Raw genomic sequence first — 17,678 nt, 5'->3', positions numbered from 1 at the left:
AGTGCATGAAGAAACTGCAGCATAGTCTTTGGAGAGAGTGTGTCAGACAGAGTGTCGGTGCCAATGACTCTCATGGTTTCAGGTGTGAGTGATCGACACATTCATACATCACCAGGTCATGTTTGTGTACACTAGAATTCCCCTCAAAGTCAATGTAACATAAAAGGTATAATAACTTTTTAAATCTTTATTCATTAACCTCGATTTTTATATATAATATGTATTAAAACTAGGTCCAGTATGTAATATTTAGGCGTATACTACAAATAAGTTTGTTTGTATAAGTGTATAATCATTTTAAAAACCCCAAAAACAAACAAAACTTGGGTGTCAAACTTCAAATCATCTGTTTAATTGCAGTAAAAGTGCTTGTTTGATATAGAATGGTGCGTACTTCACAATAAAAACATATTTTATGATCAATAAATAAATCTATTACTATCAAAAACAGAGAAATGTATAACTAAAATGAAGTGCAGCCACACATGCTGTGTTTAAAAGAACATACATATACATAAGTACTGAACAGTTCTGTGAACAAATCTTTTTTAATTATTAACTGATTCTAATGATTCAGTCCATTGAAAACATCTGCTTTGACTGTCACTATTTTGTGTTTGTGTCGTGTATAAAACAACGTCACGGCAGATTTGCGCTGCCGTGCTATGGCGACCCCGTCCACGTTGACGAGGTACTATGAAGTCATTAAAAAAGACGCCACTGATACCAAACTAGAGTAGAGTCGAGTCGAGTCGAGCTCAAACTGTAAAATGGAAAAGTGCCATAATATCATCACCTGTGCCGCTGTCTCCAGAGTCTTATCTTGTCGTGTAGATGTGATTGACTACATTTGATTTTGGACGTGAGAAAGTGTTGTTCTTTGGGTTTTGCAGGTATTTGATTACGAGCTGATACAAGAGGGTTTTTGTGTTGTTGTCGGAGATTTGCCTCTTAATGTGGTGCCAGAATGCTTCCATATTCTGCCAGTCTCACCTATAATGAGTTTGTAAATGGCAACATGATAAAGATCTGACATGGGTCCATGTGCAAGAAGACACAGCCACAAAATTACCCACTGATATTGATCCTTCTTTGATTACAAATTATTGTGCAAATATAAGTAACAACAACTGACATGCAGGGAATGTAGAGAAAGACCCTGAGCCAAAGGGTGCAATGCCAGGAACCTGAAATATTTTATTTTCATCATTTACATCTGTGGTTTTCTTACCAACATTCCCCCGAAACATGAACTTAAACTCAAACTTGGAGTTATAAGATGCTGTTGAAATGATATGTTGACCTGGAGCCCACTGTACTGTTGTGCCATCTGGACAAATGTGGTCACTTTTGAACGTCACGCTGCTGAGAGATGAGTTTTCTTTTGGGGTGAAAGGATGAAGTGAATTTAAAATGCAGTATGTTGAAAATCACATTATTTTTTTATTTGTTTAAATCTAGGTGTAGAATAACTTGACAATATTGTAGTCCTGGCCTTATTACTACTACTGTAAAGTGTGTTGAGATAATCTAAGTAATAATAGGCAATAAAAGTAATATTAATTTGACTTATAATCAATTAATTCCACTGTTCCTTTCACATATTATTTCAGGTTAGAAGAACTGACAAAATCTTTAGAAGACAAAGTCTTCTAACACTTTAAGTTGTAAGAATGTGAAATTAAAGGTCTAAGGGTAAGAATGTGAATTCTAACAGAGGACTCCTTCCTTTGACCAGTGTGTCAGGGAACTACGGTGGCCTTTGAGTACCAGAAAGGATGCAATTTAACATGATTTGCTTCAAAACTCAAAATGCAAACACTGGTTTGTCCAATCAGGCTTCTGTGGAAACATGTAAAGCAAGACCCTTGCCTATAAAAGGCTAATCCTGATGCTGTAAAATGAATAATTCTTGTTTTTAAACAATTATACCAACCATAGTTATAGTCAATGTCTATCAATAAACCTTTCTAAATATTACACACTGTACCTTTAAGTCAACAAGGTTAGGAAACAGAAAGTTAAAGATGAGTTTGCTGATGAAAATAAAGGCAGCAAAATCCTCTTAAAACTGAGATTATGTAAACTACTGTAACTTCAAGTATAAACTGTAAGAAGTTCACATATTTATATCATTAAAATCCGTTGAGTTTTACTTTCAAATAAATTATAACATGACGCCTTTTAAACATTTGTTTCCATCACATTCCATCTCTGTAAAGCCAAGAATATAAAAAACCTGTGAAGCTGCCGAACCACCGTCCTTCCTGGAATTTATGTTCTGCCCGTCTTTCTGAGAAGAGATTTTTTACGTGTGTGTGTGTGTGTGTGTGCACAGAAGTTAAGCTGCTTAACTGTCTTAGAACAAAGTGTGGCATCAACAAAAAAAGGCAAAACTTAACTTTAGCCACCGTAAAAATGTCCAAATAAAAAGTCCAATAAAACCATTAAAAGTGAGAGTACCTCTGGTGTTTTCTGTACTTTACTATTTATTATTCACATTTCGAGCAACTTTGACTGTGTATTACTCCACTACATTTCCCCTAACTATCTTTGTTCCTACCAAATAAAAAGCAGAAGAAGAAGAGTTGGTAAATGGTCTGTATTTATGAAGCTCTTTTCCACTCAAAGCTGCTCCTCACCCATTCACTCAGGACATTTTCTATCACCCACTCAAGGTGTCTTGCCCAAGGACACATATAGACTGGCAGAGCTGGGAATCAAACCCACAACCTTCCAACCTCAATTTAGGCTCCTCACCTTTTTAAATGCATTTACTTCGAAAACATAAGTACATTTTATTTAAGAAAATGACTTTTCATACTTAAAAATTTTTTACCTCACCCTTCCCTTCCACGTGTGTCAAAATTTAAAAGATGTTTAGTTTCTCCATTATTTTGGGCTATATTTTAAAAAAACTGGTGGTCCAAAGTGGTGGCTTCCGTAGAGAAGACGCTGCTGTAAATAAAAACAATAAAGGATTATTTTTATCTTAAAAATCTGCCAAATTCAAGTCATTTACATACATTTTACAGTAAATGTCATATATGTTAAGACTTTTACTCAAGTCATTTTGTAAAAGGAGAGATTTTCTGGTAAAATAATAATAACATAAATAAAAAATAATGAACAAAGTATCAATTTAAGCTACTTCATACAAGACTGGGTTTTCCTAAACAAATGCTGCAGAGATGAGTGTCTGCAGGAGATTTCATCAGATGCTGTGATAACTCCAGAGATTCCCACCCAGAGTTCTTATGTCGTTTGACCTGCGGAGAAAAACAGATTCACATCCACAGACTTGAAGAAGTCACATTATGTAAACAAACCCGGCATAATTAAGTTCTTAGGCTGCGGCAGGAAATAATGAGGCCTTATCTGTTAGCTCCAACGCAAACATGAGTGTGTTTTATCTCAACAAAAAAAGGCTACTTTGTTTTCCTGCTTTTGGAATTTGACGTTTTTTAAAACCAAGCCTCCCCCGTTTCTGTTACATTTGGCTCACTTCAATCTTGTACAAGAAGTGCACGCTGCTCCTCCTCTGCTCCTCCTCTGCTCCTCCGTCCTTTGGGCCATTTGTTTTCCATCACTCGTGCAGATTCATGCTCAATGCAGTGAGTGAGTCATGCAGGGGTGGAAGGGTGTGGTGGGTGAAAGAGCTAAGACTACTGCTGCTGCTGCTGCTGCTGCTGCTGCTGCTTCTGTGGCCACCAGTGGAGAAATAAAGCATCTAATTTGGCCTGAAAAAGCCTAAATGAAAATGAAAGGATAGAGACTAGAGATTACACAGTTAAAACAGGGAGTGTGTTTGTGGAGGAGACTGCAGTCTGATACATGCAGCGTGTTATTCCTAAATAATGTGAGCAGAGAAAACACACACTGGTCCTTCAACAGCTGCACAAACCTGCAGAAAAGGCTTTTTTTGTTTATGATGGACAGGCCATGCCTCCTCTCTTTGTTTTATTTTGTTTTTATAAAATACAGCAGAGGTTTGTGGCAAATCCTGCAAAACCTTCGAGGCCCACACCCAGATTTGTACTTTAGAAAGAATGTGCTGTAGCACAACATTAAAGTGATCCGATAATAAAAGTAAACAATCAGGGTTGTGATTGCCATTTTGATCATAACTGAGAAGCTTTATGTTGTGTTTACATATAAAAATATCATCAAAATGTCAAATAAAACAAAATGTGGCTTCATATTTTACGAGACATGTTTTTTTCCCCCCAGTGACTGAGACCCATACATGGTACCTCCAAGGCCCAAGTGGGCCACGACCCACACTTTGGGAACCACAAAAATACCGTATACTGTATGTAAGTAAAAGTACTTATTCAGTATGTAAATGTACCCTGTAACAAATTTCAAGGTGTTTGAACTGAGCAACAAAAGAACTCATAAACTTCCAGATTAATTTAGCAGATTCAAATAATTTTAAGTGTAGAGTTCAATTTAAATACAGACTCTATTTGTTCCTAGTGTTATGTGAACAAAATGGACGCCAACTTAACTTAACTTCACTTAACTTTCAACCTCAAAATGAGTCAACATGTTTGGTCACTTAATTTCCAGAAAATGTCGTTGTGATGTCAAAGATGAGGAGACATTTCACATCATGTATGTACAGTGTGTGTGCGTGTGTGCGCGCGTGTGTGAGCAGCAGATGTGTTCCAGCTGCTGCTCAGAGACGGATTTACTGCTGCACAGTAAATGCTCCGCTCAGCACAGCCACACATGTTTTTTTTCTTCACTGCTACAATCCAAAAAAAGAAAGAATAAAAGGTAGAGGGGAAAAAAATCCCACCTCCCCCAAAATCACTCCTTTGCGCCTCCTGTGCCAGCTTTAAAAAAAAGCAGCAGCAGGAGGAGGAGGAGGAGGAGGAGGAGGAGTTCATCATCTCACGTTGACACAGTTGAATCTCTGTCTCTGACAAGATAATTAGTTCCCTCAGGCGAAGTTTTTCTTTTCTTTTTTTTTTGATATGAAAACGTGTGCGCAGTCTGCGGCTGCTGTGCCAAACTCCGCCGCTGAAGGGCGCGGCTCAGACTCGACGACGGGGTCCAAATTCTGTGTTTTGACTTGCCTGGGAAAGTTTAGGAGGCAACAATAGGACGGACGGACGGACGGAGGACCACCTCCAACAGCAGCAGCAGCAGCAGCCGCAGCAGCAGCAGTGCGCGTCAAGTTCAACGCTCTTTACGCACATTAATTCCTCCTCCTCCAGTGGACGCAGTCTGAGTTCTCTGTGCGCAGAGAGGAGCCACTTTGCGTGTTTGCTGCTGGAGCAGACTGAAGGTATAGACCACACTCTGGATTACAAACGTGGAGGAGACTTTTTGTTTGTTTATTGAATTGTTTATGAAGTTGTTTATGCTGTTTTTTCCACTCTCTCTCTCTCTGTCTCTCTCCACTTGGCTCTGCATCTCTGCGCTTTAACTTTGCTGCGCTCTCTTGGACTTTGGTGATGGCGCTGTCCAGCTCTTTTTCTTTTTCTGTTTTGTTTTGTTTTATTGGAATGGAATTGCGCAAAGCCTATTTTACTGTCGCCTATAAAATAAGTGCCAGCCTCGCGGCTCGTCTGTCTCTAAAACCCAGCAGGGGGGTTTTGGGATCATTTTTCTTCCGGCGGTATCTATAGACCGTTGGATAGATTTACAGGTACTTTTTCGTTGCGCTGTGCTATTTGCATCCCTCTAAATATACTAGAGGAGCTGGCCTTTCAGTGACATGGTGCCTTTTGGGCTATATTTGATGTTCGGGTCAGTTACAGGAGCTTTGTGAACGGAGCAGATGATTTGCCGTTGATTTATTGCTGCCACTCATCCACGACATGAAGGAGTTGTAGGCATCTCAGGCAGGTTGACTTGATGAGGAATATGAAGGAAACTAAAATAAGGAGGTACACGCTGTGCACAGTAAATGTGATCTGAAGCACATGCAGTTAATGTTCATGCTGCAGGGTGTGGTGAGAGAGAGTGAGAGGAAGAAACTTTCAGAGCTGCACTTCACTCTCTTTTGTCTCTTTGTTAGTTCAAATCAAAGTCTATAGAAATGTGTGGATGATACTTTATACCTCGCTGGGACTTTCTTGTGGTGTTGACACTCACATGAGATTCAAACGCCTCTGAATGGTTTTTAAGTCCCTGTGAACAAGAGTTTTATTGAAAGCAGTTCAAAGAAAACCAGTGTTTCCCCAAATAGAGATTATTTGTGTATAAAGGGTTCTGTGACAACTCATTTTGAGTTGTTTTGAAAAGATAAAGCAGTCAGAAGTGTTTGCGGCCATTAACTTTTGAGTCTTCGCTATCCTGACTTTGAATTTTGTCCTGACTTTTGAGTTTTTTATGAACAAAAATGTTGTTTAAGACCAAACAGACTTGACTTGTTTTGTATTCTGTTGGAATCAAAGCTCGCAGTTTAAGACGGAGCAGGTCATGAGTCTCTGTGATGATACTCGATCCCTTCAAGGACCAACGTTTGGCACCAACTGGTTTAACATACCTCGGAACAAGAGATAATTCTCAGTCAGTGCCATTAAAGTACTTTTAACCAACCCCACCAACCACCTGTCAAAGGAGATTTAAACATAAACCTTCAGTGAAATGGTGGGGAAAGAAATGGCCTCCAAATGTATTTAATGACTGTACTAGAACAGATATTCTGAAAATTAAAATAGTTATGGCCCATTTTAACGTCTAAAACTTTAATTATACATTATTAAGTTCATAAACAGGTACATCTGAAAATGTACACTGTAAAATGTGATATGCTAGTTTTACTTACTCTGAAAAAAGGAATCTTGGAAATTGATAGGCTTGAAAAAAGGAAGTTAATATAGTCCTATCAGATGTCTGATTGTTGCATTTACTCAGGATTTAGTTGAATTGACTTAATTTTGTCAAGTTGTAAACTTAAGGTTAACTTAATTATTCTACAGTTTTTTTTTAATGGGAAACTAAAATCCTTTCTATTTGTTTATTTGTTGTTTGACCTCTAGCAGTACCTCTGTAGCCCTCCAGGGGGCTATAACCTTTGGGAATCACTGTTTATTAGATTGTGGTTTTTAATGTCATGAGACTGTCTGGTTATTTGTTATAAATAATCAAATCATCGCAGTAAACATCAGACATAAATGGCCTCGGTTGATTCTTGGCATCACTGTGGGATTTTTTCTGCTCCTTTTTTCCCCATTGAGTGTTTGCTAAAATGCCGTTGGACCACAGTCAGTCGCAGCGCAGTATATGGATGTCCTTTTATCATCATCTCAGCAGATAAGATGGGATGGACGAGTTAACCAGACAGATGGACTTCTCTGCAGACTTGTCAGGAGAACGCGGTGAGACAACGGAGACGAACATTGTGACATTTTCACCTGAGATTTCTCATGTCATGTATTAAAAGCAGGCTGTTGAGTCTAAAGGGATAGATCAGGTTTGTTTGAAGAGTGGTTTGTATGAGCGTGCTGACAAGACATTTGGCTCTCACTGTAAACATGGCTGCCTGTGGAGACACAAAGAAATGTAACATAGATAGATAAAATAAGAATAAGTTTCTCTGCACTTTGTGGCTGTAAACTGAAGTTTGTGCCGCTTTGCAGACCCCACTCACTCTCCCACACCAAAGCCCATTGAAAAAATCATCGATTTTACATCACGACGCACGGCACTTGTTGATCCACTGCTGCCTCCATTTGTGAGTTTTAAATGAATGAATTGGTGATTTCGGTGTTTGAAATCCTTCACTTTGGTTTATGTTGGTGACACAAACGCACCACAGGGGGCAGCAGCTCACCAGCAGCTCTTGTGTCCCTGTGAGCTAAAACTGCTGATTTTCTTTGGTGTGGCTGAGTTGGCAGTTTACAAATGTCTGTTTTCAGCTGTAAAAGGCTGTTTAATGTCAAGATAAAGGCGTCAGACACTTTTGCAATTTTTCCTGAAAGTCGTCCTCATACAACCACACTTCAAAAAATCCTTAACCTTCCCTTTAAAGAGTCAATTCTACTGACTGCATCCTTTCCTTGGTGTGACGCTTCTGTCTCTCTTTCTCGACTATCACTCACTAACAACGCAGCATGTACTCTCTGGTGTCAGTTACCACTTCTCTGGGATTTAGTCATCCTCTGGGATTTCCTCCAGTTGTCAGAGTTAGTCATAAAAGGACAGCTCGTCTCGTCTTGAGAGGTCAAGGAACACACAGATTATGTGGTTGACAGTAACCAAGGGAAACATATAATCAGCCGTGCTGTCACCTCCTCTACAACCTCTTGGTTTATACGCGAGATGCTTTTAATGCATTGATTGGCTTCTCTTCGTTTCTTTTATAAACTCCTGTAGCAACGGCACAACACAACTGATCACTGTTAGTGTTTAACCTTGGCCCTGAATCAGAGAGAAGTCCGTAAAAGGAAAGAGGAGGAGGAGGAGGAGGACAGGAGCAAGGAGGCAGAATGACACTGAAATGGAATTTACATTATCTATAACTGAATCCAGGAAAACTTAAAAGGTTGCAGCTGGAGAACAAGAATCTTCTCAGTGGAAGAAGAGTGTTAATAGACGTCTTAATTATTATCATATAACCTTTAATTTAATAAACTTTGATTTCATTTGTGAGAGAAGTTCCTGATTCACATTACGAGTAAAGGTTATTGTAAATCAAGTGATCTTAAAGAAAGAGAGAGAGAGAATGAAACTTCTGAACTTCCTCTAGAGCAGTGCGTCTCAAACTTTTTCTGTTGGAGAAAATTCTCGGGACTCACTCAAAATTGAAACAATGTGTCAAGTATAACATTTATTGAAAGAAACGTCAAAATTAAAACATTTCACTTTTCTTTTTTGATTTAGCAAAACAATAAAAGGAATATTGCTTCCTCAGAAAGCAATTTTCAAAAAAAATATGAATAAATGTATTTATTGTTTAAAAAACGTATGCTATTATAGTTATAATCGCACAATTTTTTAAACAATAAATACATTTCGATAACAAAGAATACTTTACCAATATCAATAATTTGCTGTGCAAATAACATTTTTTGTTTTAGCAATACAAATGCTGTCCCCTGCCAATGTTTTGAGACACAACACACAGAGCGGTCTTTCTTCATCTCCTACAACATTCAGCGTGAATCCAATCGTGTTGGTCGTCGTGAATCATTGTTGAGTTCGGCTGACGTTGGCTTGTTGTTAGTTTCCGAAACATTGCATAGTTTTCTTTTTGCCCCTGTCACAAACTGCTTTATTATCCAAACTTTGTCACCAGTGTAAATTTTGTTGTGGTACGTCATTAGAATGAATCTGGGTTACCGCAACTCAAAAAGTTCCGGCTGCTAAATTCTAATTGAAAAAAAATAAGACAGAACTCGCACCCCCCCTGCAAAGTCTCCACGTCCCCCCAGGGGGCTGGTTTAGTATGTCATCTAAATTTTGACAAAAAAGTTATTGTATTGAATGACTTTTTTTAAGGCGTCCAAAACGTGACAAAAAAGTCATACTTTAGTATGTCGTCCAAAACGTCACAAAAAAGTTATACTTTAGTATGTCGTCCAAAATGTGACAAAAAAGTCATAGGTTAGTATGTCGTTCAAAATGTGGCAAAAAGTCATAGGTTAGTATTTCGTCCAAAATGTGGCAAAAAAGTCATAGGTTAGTATGTCGTTCAAAATGTGACAAAAAAGTCATACTATAGTATGTCGTCCAAAATGTGACAAAAAAGTCATACTATAGTATGTCGTTCAAAATGTGACAAAAAAGTCATAGGTTAGTATGTCGTTCCAAATGTGACAAAAAAGTCATCGGTTAGTATGTCGTCCAAAATGTGACAAAAAAGTCATAGGTTAGTATGTCGTTCAAAATGTGACAAAAAAGTCATAGGTTAGTATGTCGTTCCAAATGTGACAAAAAAGTCATCGGTTAGTATGTCGTCCAAAATGTGACAAAAAAGTCATAGGTTAGTATGTAGTCCAAAATGTGACAAAAAAGTCATAGGTTAGTATTTCGTCCAAAATGTGGCAAAAAAGTCATAGGTTAGTATGTCGTTCAAAATGTGGCAAAAAAGTCATAGGTTAGTATGTCGTCCAAAATGTGGCAAAAAGTCATAGGTTAGTATGTCGTTCAAAATGTGGCAAAAAGTCATAGGTTAGTATGTCGTCCAAAATGTGACAAAAAAGTCATAGGTTAGTATGTCGTTAAAAATGTGACAAAAAAGTCATACTATAGTATGTCGTCCAAAATGTGACAAAAATGACATAGGTTAGTATGTCGTTCAAAATGTGACAAAAAAGTCGTACTTTAGTATGTCGTCCAAAATGTGACAAAAAAGTCATAGGTTAGTATGTCATCAAAAATGTGACAAAAAAGTCATAGGTTAGTATGTCGTTCAAAATGTGACAAAAAAGTCATAGGTTAGTATGTCATCCAAAATGTGACAAAAAAGTCATAGGTTAGTATGTCGTTCAAAATGTGACAAAAAAGTCATAGGTTAGTATGTCGTCCAAAATGTGACAAAAAAGTCATAGGTTAGTACGACGTTCAGAATAAGACAAAAAAGTCACAGGTTAGTCTGTCGTCCAAAATGTGACAAAAAAGCCATAGGTTAGTTAGTATGTCGTCCAAAATGTCACCAAAAAGTCAGACTATAGCATGTTGTCCAAAATGTTACAAAAAAGTCATAGGTTAGTATGTCGTCCAAAATGTGACAAAAAAGTCATAGGTTAGTATGTCGTTCAAAATGTGACAAAAAAGTCATAGGTTAGTATGTCGTCCAAAATGTGACAAAAAAGTCATAGGTTAGTATGTCGTCCAAAATGTGACAAAAAAGTCATAGGTTAGTATGTCGTCCAAAATGTGACAAAAAAGTCATAGGTTAGTATGTCGTCCAAAATGTGACAAAAAAGTCATAGGTTAGTATTTTGTCCAAAATGTGGAAAAAAGTCATAGGTTAGTATGTCGTCCAAAATGTGACAAAAAAGTCATAGGTTAGTATTTCGTCCAAAATGTGGCAAAAAAGTCATACTATAGTATGTTGTCCAAAATGTGACAAAAAAGTCATAGGTTAGTATGTCGTTCAAAATGTGACAAAAAAGTCATAGGTTAGTATGTCGTCCAAAATGTGACAAAAAAGTCATAGGTTAGTATGTCGTTCAAAATGTGGCAAAAAGTCATAGGTTAGTATGTCGTCCAAAATGTGACAACAAAGTCATACTATAGTATGTCGTCCAAAATGTGACAAAAGAAGTCATAGGTTAGTATGTCGTCCAAAATGTGACAAAAAAGTCATACTATAGTATGTCGTCCAAAATATGACAAAAAAGTCATAGGTTAGCATGTTGTCCAAAATGTGACAAAAAAGTCATAGGTTAGTATGTCGTCCAAATTGTGACAAAAAAAGTCATAGGTTAGTATGTCGTCCAAAATGTGACAAAAAAGTCATAGGTTAGTATGTCGTTCAAAATGTGACAAAAAAGTCGTACTTTAGTATGTCGTCCAAAATGTGACAAAAAAGTCATAGGTTAGTATGTCATCAAAAATGTGACAAAAAAGTCATAGGTTAGTATGTCGTTCAAAATGTGACAAAAAAGTCATAGGTTAGTATGTCATCCAAAATGTGACAAAAAAGTCATAGGTTAGTATGTCGTTCAAAATGTGACAAAAAAGTCATAGGTTAGTATGTCGTCCAAAATGTGACAAAAAAGTCATAGGTTAGTACGACGTTCAGAATAAGACAAAAAAGTCACAGGTTAGTCTGTCGTCCAAAATGTGACAACAAAGTCATACTATAGTATGTCGTCCAAAATGTGACAAAAGAAGTCATAGGTTAGTATGTCGTCCAAAATGTGGCAAAAAGTCATAGGTTAGTATGTCGTTCAAAATGTGGCAAAAAGTCATAGGTTAGTATGTCGTCCAAAATGTGACAAAAAAGTCATAGGTTAGTATGTCGTTAAAAATGTGACAAAAAAGTCATACTATAGTATGTCGTCCAAAATGTGACAAAAATGACATAGGTTAGTATGTCGTTCAAAATGTGACAAAAGAAGTCATAGGTTAGTATGTCGTCCAAAATGTGGCAAAAAGTCATAGGTTAGTATGTCGTTCAAAATGTGGCAAAAAGTCATAGGTTAGTATGTCGTCCAAAATGTGACAAAAAAGTCATAGGTTAGTATGTCGTTAAAAATGTGACAAAAAAGTCATACTATAGTATGTCGTCCAAAATGTGACAAAAATGACATAGGTTAGTATGTCGTTCAAAATGTGACAAAAAAGTCGTACTTTAGTATGTCGTCCAAAATGTGACAAAAAAGTCATAGGTTAGTATGTCATCAAAAATGTGACAAAAAAGTCATAGGTTAGTATGTCGTTCAAAATGTGACAAAAAAGTCATAGGTTAGTATGTCATCCAAAATGTGACAAAAAAGTCATAGGTTAGTATGTCGTTCAAAATGTGACAAAAAAGTCATAGGTTAGTATGTCGTCCAAAATGTGACAAAAAAGTCATAGGTTAGTACGACGTTCAGAATAAGACAAAAAAGTCACAGGTTAGTCTGTCGTCCAAAATGTGACAAAAAAGCCATAGGTTAGTTAGTATGTCGTCCAAAATGTCACCAAAAAGTCAGACTATAGCATGTTGTCCAAAATGTTACAAAAAAGTCATAGGTTAGTATGTCGTCCAAAATGTGACAAAAAAGTCATAGGTTAGTATGTCGTTCAAAATGTGACAAAAAAGTCATAGGTTAGTATGTCGTCCAAAATGTGACAAAAAAGTCATAGGTTAGTATGTCGTCCAAAATGTGACAAAAAAGTCATAGGTTAGTATGTCGTCCAAAATGTGACAAAAAAGTCATAGGTTAGTATGTCGTCCAAAATGTGACAAAAAAGTCATAGGTTAGTATTTTGTCCAAAATGTGGAAAAAAGTCATAGGTTAGTATGTCGTCCAAAATGTGACAAAAAAGTCATAGGTTAGTATTTCGTCCAAAATGTGGCAAAAAAGTCATACTATAGTATGTTGTCCAAAATGTGACAAAAAAGTCATAGGTTAGTATGTCGTTCAAAATGTGACAAAAAAGTCATAGGTTAGTATGTCGTCCAAAATGTGACAAAAAAGTCATAGGTTAGTATGTCGTTCAAAATGTGGCAAAAAGTCATAGGTTAGTATGTCGTCCAAAATGTGACAACAAAGTCATACTATAGTATGTCGTCCAAAATGTGACAAAAGAAGTCATAGGTTAGTATGTCGTCCAAAATGTGACAAAAAAGTCATACTATAGTATGTCGTCCAAAATATGACAAAAAAGTCATAGGTTAGCATGTTGTCCAAAATGTGACAAAAAAGTCATAGGTTAGTATGTCGTCCAAATTGTGACAAAAAAAGTCATAGGTTAGTATGTCGTCCAAAATGTGACAAAAAAGTCATAGGTTAGTATGTCGTTCAAAATGTGACAAAAAAGTCGTACTTTAGTATGTCGTCCAAAATGTGACAAAAAAGTCATAGGTTAGTATGTCATCAAAAATGTGACAAAAAAGTCATAGGTTAGTATGTCGTTCAAAATGTGACAAAAAAGTCATAGGTTAGTATGTCATCCAAAATGTGACAAAAAAGTCATAGGTTAGTATGTCGTTCAAAATGTGACAAAAAAGTCATAGGTTAGTATGTCGTCCAAAATGTGACAAAAAAGTCATAGGTTAGTACGACGTTCAGAATAAGACAAAAAAGTCACAGGTTAGTCTGTCGTCCAAAATGTGACAAAAAAGCCATAGGTTAGTTAGTATGTCGTCCAAAATGTCACCAAAAAGTCAGACTATAGCATGTTGTCCAAAATGTTACAAAAAAGTCATAGGTTAGTATGTCGTCCAAAATGTGACAAAAAAGTCATAGGTTAGTATGTCGTCCAAAATGTGACAAAAAAGTCATAGGTTAGTATGTCGTCCAAAATGTGACAAAAAAGTCATAGGTTAGTATGTGGTCCAAAATGTGACAAAAAAGTCATAGGTTAGTATGTCGTCCAAAATGTGACAAAAAAGTCATAGGTTAGTATGTCGTCCAAAATGTGACAAAAAAGTCATAGGTTAGTATGTCATCCAAAATGTGACAAAAAAGTCATAGGTTAGTATGTCGTCCAAAATGTGACAAAAAAGTCATAGGTTAGTACGACGTTCAGAATAAGACAAAAAAGTCACAGGTTAGTCTGTCGTCCAAAATGTGACAAAAAAGCCATAGGTTAGTTAGTATGTCGTCCAAAATGTCACCAAAAAGTCAGACTATAGCATGTTGTCCAAAATGTTACAAAAAAGTCATAGGTTAGTATGTCGTCCAAAATGTGACAAAAAAGTCATAGGTTAGTATGTCGTTCAAAATGTGACAAAAAAGTCATAGGTTAGTATGTCGTCCAAAATGTGACAAAAAAGTCATAGGTTAGTATGTCGTCCAAAATGTGACAAAAAAGTCATAGGTTAGTATGTCGTCCAAAATGTGACAAAAAAATCATAGGTTAGTATGTCGTCCAAAATGTGACAAAAAAGTCATAGGTTAGTATGTCGTCCAAAATGTGACAAAAAAGTCATAGGTTAGTATGTCGTCCAAAATGTGACAAAAAAGTCATAGGTTAGTATGTCGTCCAAAATGTGACAAAAAAGTCATAGGTTAGTATGTCGTCCAAAATGTGACAAAAAAGTCATAGGTTAGTATTTCGTCCAAAATGTGGCAAAAAAGTCATACTATAGTATGTTGTCCAAAATGTGACAAAAAAGTCATAGGTTAGTATGTCGTTCAAAATGTGACAAAAAAGTCATAGGTTAGTATGTCGTCCAAAATGTGACAAAAAAGTCATAGGTTAGTATGTCGTTCAAAATGTGGCAAAAAGTCATAGGTTAGTATGTCGTCCAAAATGTGACAAAAAAGTCATACTATAGTATGTCGTCCAAAATGTGACAAAAGAAGTCATAGGTTAGTATGTCGTCCAAAATGTGACAAAAAAGTCATACTATAGTATGTCGTCCAAAATATGACAAAAAAGTCATAGGTTAGCATGTTGTCCAAAATGTGACAAAAAAGTCATAGGTTAGTATGTCGTCCAAATTGTGACAAAAAAAGTCATAGGTTAGTATGTCGTCCAAAATGTGACAAAAAAGTCATAGGTTAGTATGTCGTTCAAAATGTGACAAAAAAGTCGTACTTTAGTATGTCGTCCAAAATGTGACAAAAAAGTCATAGGTTAGTATGTCATCAAAAATGTGACAAAAAAGTCATAGGTTAGTATGTCGTTCAAAATGTGACAAAAAAGTCATAGGTTAGTATGTCATCCAAAATGTGACAAAAAAGTCATAGGTTAGTATGTCGTTCAAAATGTGACAAAAAAGTCATAGGTTAGTATGTCGTCCAAAATGTGACAAAAAAGTCATAGGTTAGTACGACGTTCAGAATAAGACAAAAAAGTCACAGGTTAGTCTGTCGTCCAAAATGTGACAAAAAAGCCATAGGTTAGTTAGTATGTCGTCCAAAATGTCACCAAAAAGTCAGACTATAGCATGTTGTCCAAAATGTTACAAAAAAGTCATAGGTTAGTATGTCGTCCAAAATGTGACAAAAAAGTCATAGGTTAGTATGTCGTCCAAAATGTGACAAAAAAGTCATAGGTTAGTATGTGGTCCAAAATGTGACAAAAAAGTCATAGGTTAGTATGTCGTCCAAAATGTGACAAAAAAGTCATAGGTTAGTATGTCGTCCAAAATGTGACAAAAAAGTCATAGGTTAGTATGTCATCCAAAATGTGACAAAAAAGTCATAGGTTAGTATGTCGTCCAAAATGTGACAAAAAAGTCATAGGTTAGTATGTGGTCCAAAATGTGACAAAAAAGTCATACTTTAGCATGTTGTCCAAAATGTGACAAAAAAGTCATAGGTTAGTATGTGGTCCAAAATGTGACAAAAAAGTCATAGGTTAGTATGTCGTCCAAAATGTGACAAAAAAGTCATAGGTTAGTATGTGGTCCAAAATGTGACAAAAAAGTCATACTTTAGCATGTTGTCCAAAATGTGACAAAAAAGTCATAGGTTAGTATGTGGTCCAAAATGTGACAAAAAAGTCATAGGTTAGTATTTCGTCCAAAATGTGGCAAAAAAGTCATACTATAGTATGTTGTCCAAAATGTGGCAAAAAAGTCATACTATAGTATGTTGTCCAAAATGTGACAAAAAAGTCATAGGTTAGTATGTCGTTCAAAATGTGACAAAAAAGTCATAGGTTAGTATGTCGTCCAAAATGTGACAAAAAAGTCATAGGTTAGTATGTCGTTCAAAATGTGGCAAAAAGTCATAGGTTAGTATGTCGTCCAAAATGTGACAAAAAAGTCATACTATAGTATGTCGTCCAAAATGTGACAAAAGAAGTCATAGGTTAGTATGTCGTCCAAAATGTGACAAAAAAGTCATACTATAGTATGTCGTCCAAAATATGACAAAAAAGTCATAGGTTAGCATGTTGTCCAAAATGTGACAAAAAAGTCATAGGTTAGTATGTCGTCCAAATTGTGACAAAAAAAGTCATAGGTTAGTATGTCGTCCAAAATGTGACAAAAAAGTCATAGGTTAGTATGTCGTTCAAAATGTGACAAAAAAGTCGTACTTTAGTATGTCGTCCAAAATGTGACAAAAAAGTCATAGGTTAGTATGTCATCAAAAATGTGACAAAAAAGTCATAGGTTAGTATGTCGTTCAAAATGTGACAAAAAAGTCATAGGTTAGTATGTCGTCCAAATTGTGACAAAAAAAGTCATAGGTTAGTATGTCGTCCAAAATGTGACAAAAAAGTCATAGGTTAGTATGTCGTTCAAAATGTGACAAAAAAGTCGTACTTTAGTATGTCGTCCAAAATGTGACAAAAAAGTCATAGGTTAGTATGTCATCAAAAATGTGACAAAAAAGTCATAGGTTAGTTTGTCGTTCAAAATGTGACAAAAAAGTCATAGGTTAGTATGTCGTCCAAAATGTGACAAAAAAGTCATAGGTTAGTATGTCGTCCAAAATGTGACAAAAAAGTCATAGGTTAGTATGTCGTCCAAAATGTGACAAAAAAGTCATAGGTTAGTACGACGTTCAGAATAAGACAAAAAAGTCACAGGTTAGTCTGTCGTCCAAAATGTGACAAAAAAGCCATAGGTTAGTTAGTATGTCGTCCAAAATGTCACCAAAAAGTCAGACTATAGCATGTTGTCCAAAATGTTACAAAAAAGTCATAGGTTAGTATGTCGTCCAAAATGTGACAAAAAAGTCATAGGTTAGTATGTCGTCCAAAATGTGACAAAAAAGTCATAGGTTAGTATGTCGTCCAAAATGTGACAAAAAAGTCATAGGTTAGTATGTCGTCCAAAATGTGACAAAAAAGTCATAGGTTAGTATGTCGTCCAAAATGTGACAAAAAAGTCATAGGTTAGTATGTCGTCCAAAATGTGACAAAAAAGTCATAGGTTAGTATGTCGTCCAAAATGTGACAAAAAAGTCATAGGTTAGTATGTCGTCCAAAATGTGACAAAAAAGTCATAGGTTAGTATGTCGTCCAAAATGTGACAAAAAAGTCATACTTTAGCATGTGGTCCAAAATGTGACAAAAAAGTCATACTTTAGCATGTTGTCCAAAATGTGACAAAAAAGTCATAGGTTAGTATGTGGTCCAAAATGTGACAAAAAAGTCAT

At 36.2% G+C, this 17,678-nt stretch overlaps 1 protein-coding gene across 4 annotated transcripts in view; it reads left to right on the top strand.

The window, feature by feature from the left end:
• Positions 1–4,934: 4,934 nt before the first annotated feature.
• Positions 4,935–17,678, top strand: part of LOC131474195 (collagen alpha-1(XVII) chain-like) — a 44,672-nt gene continuing 31,928 nt past the window's right edge. For 2 of the 4 annotated variants that reach the window (XM_058651951.1, XM_058651948.1), the window contains exons 1-2: positions 4,935–5,296; positions 7,270–7,337. In XM_058651951.1, coding sequence (XP_058507934.1) covers positions 7,283–7,337 — 55 coding nt within the window. In that variant the 5' untranslated portion in view covers positions 4,935–5,296; positions 7,270–7,282. The remainder of the gene's footprint in view (positions 5,297–7,269; positions 7,338–17,678) is intronic. The other 2 variants (XM_058651950.1, XM_058651949.1) reach the window with 2 other exon arrangements.

The sequence above is a fragment of the Solea solea genome, chromosome 15, assembly GCF_958295425.1.
Source record: "Solea solea chromosome 15, fSolSol10.1, whole genome shotgun sequence".
NCBI lineage: Eukaryota > Metazoa > Chordata > Actinopteri > Pleuronectiformes > Soleidae > Solea > Solea solea.
Note: the sequence above shows the minus strand (reverse complement) of the source record. Positions and strands in the feature narration are given on the sequence as shown.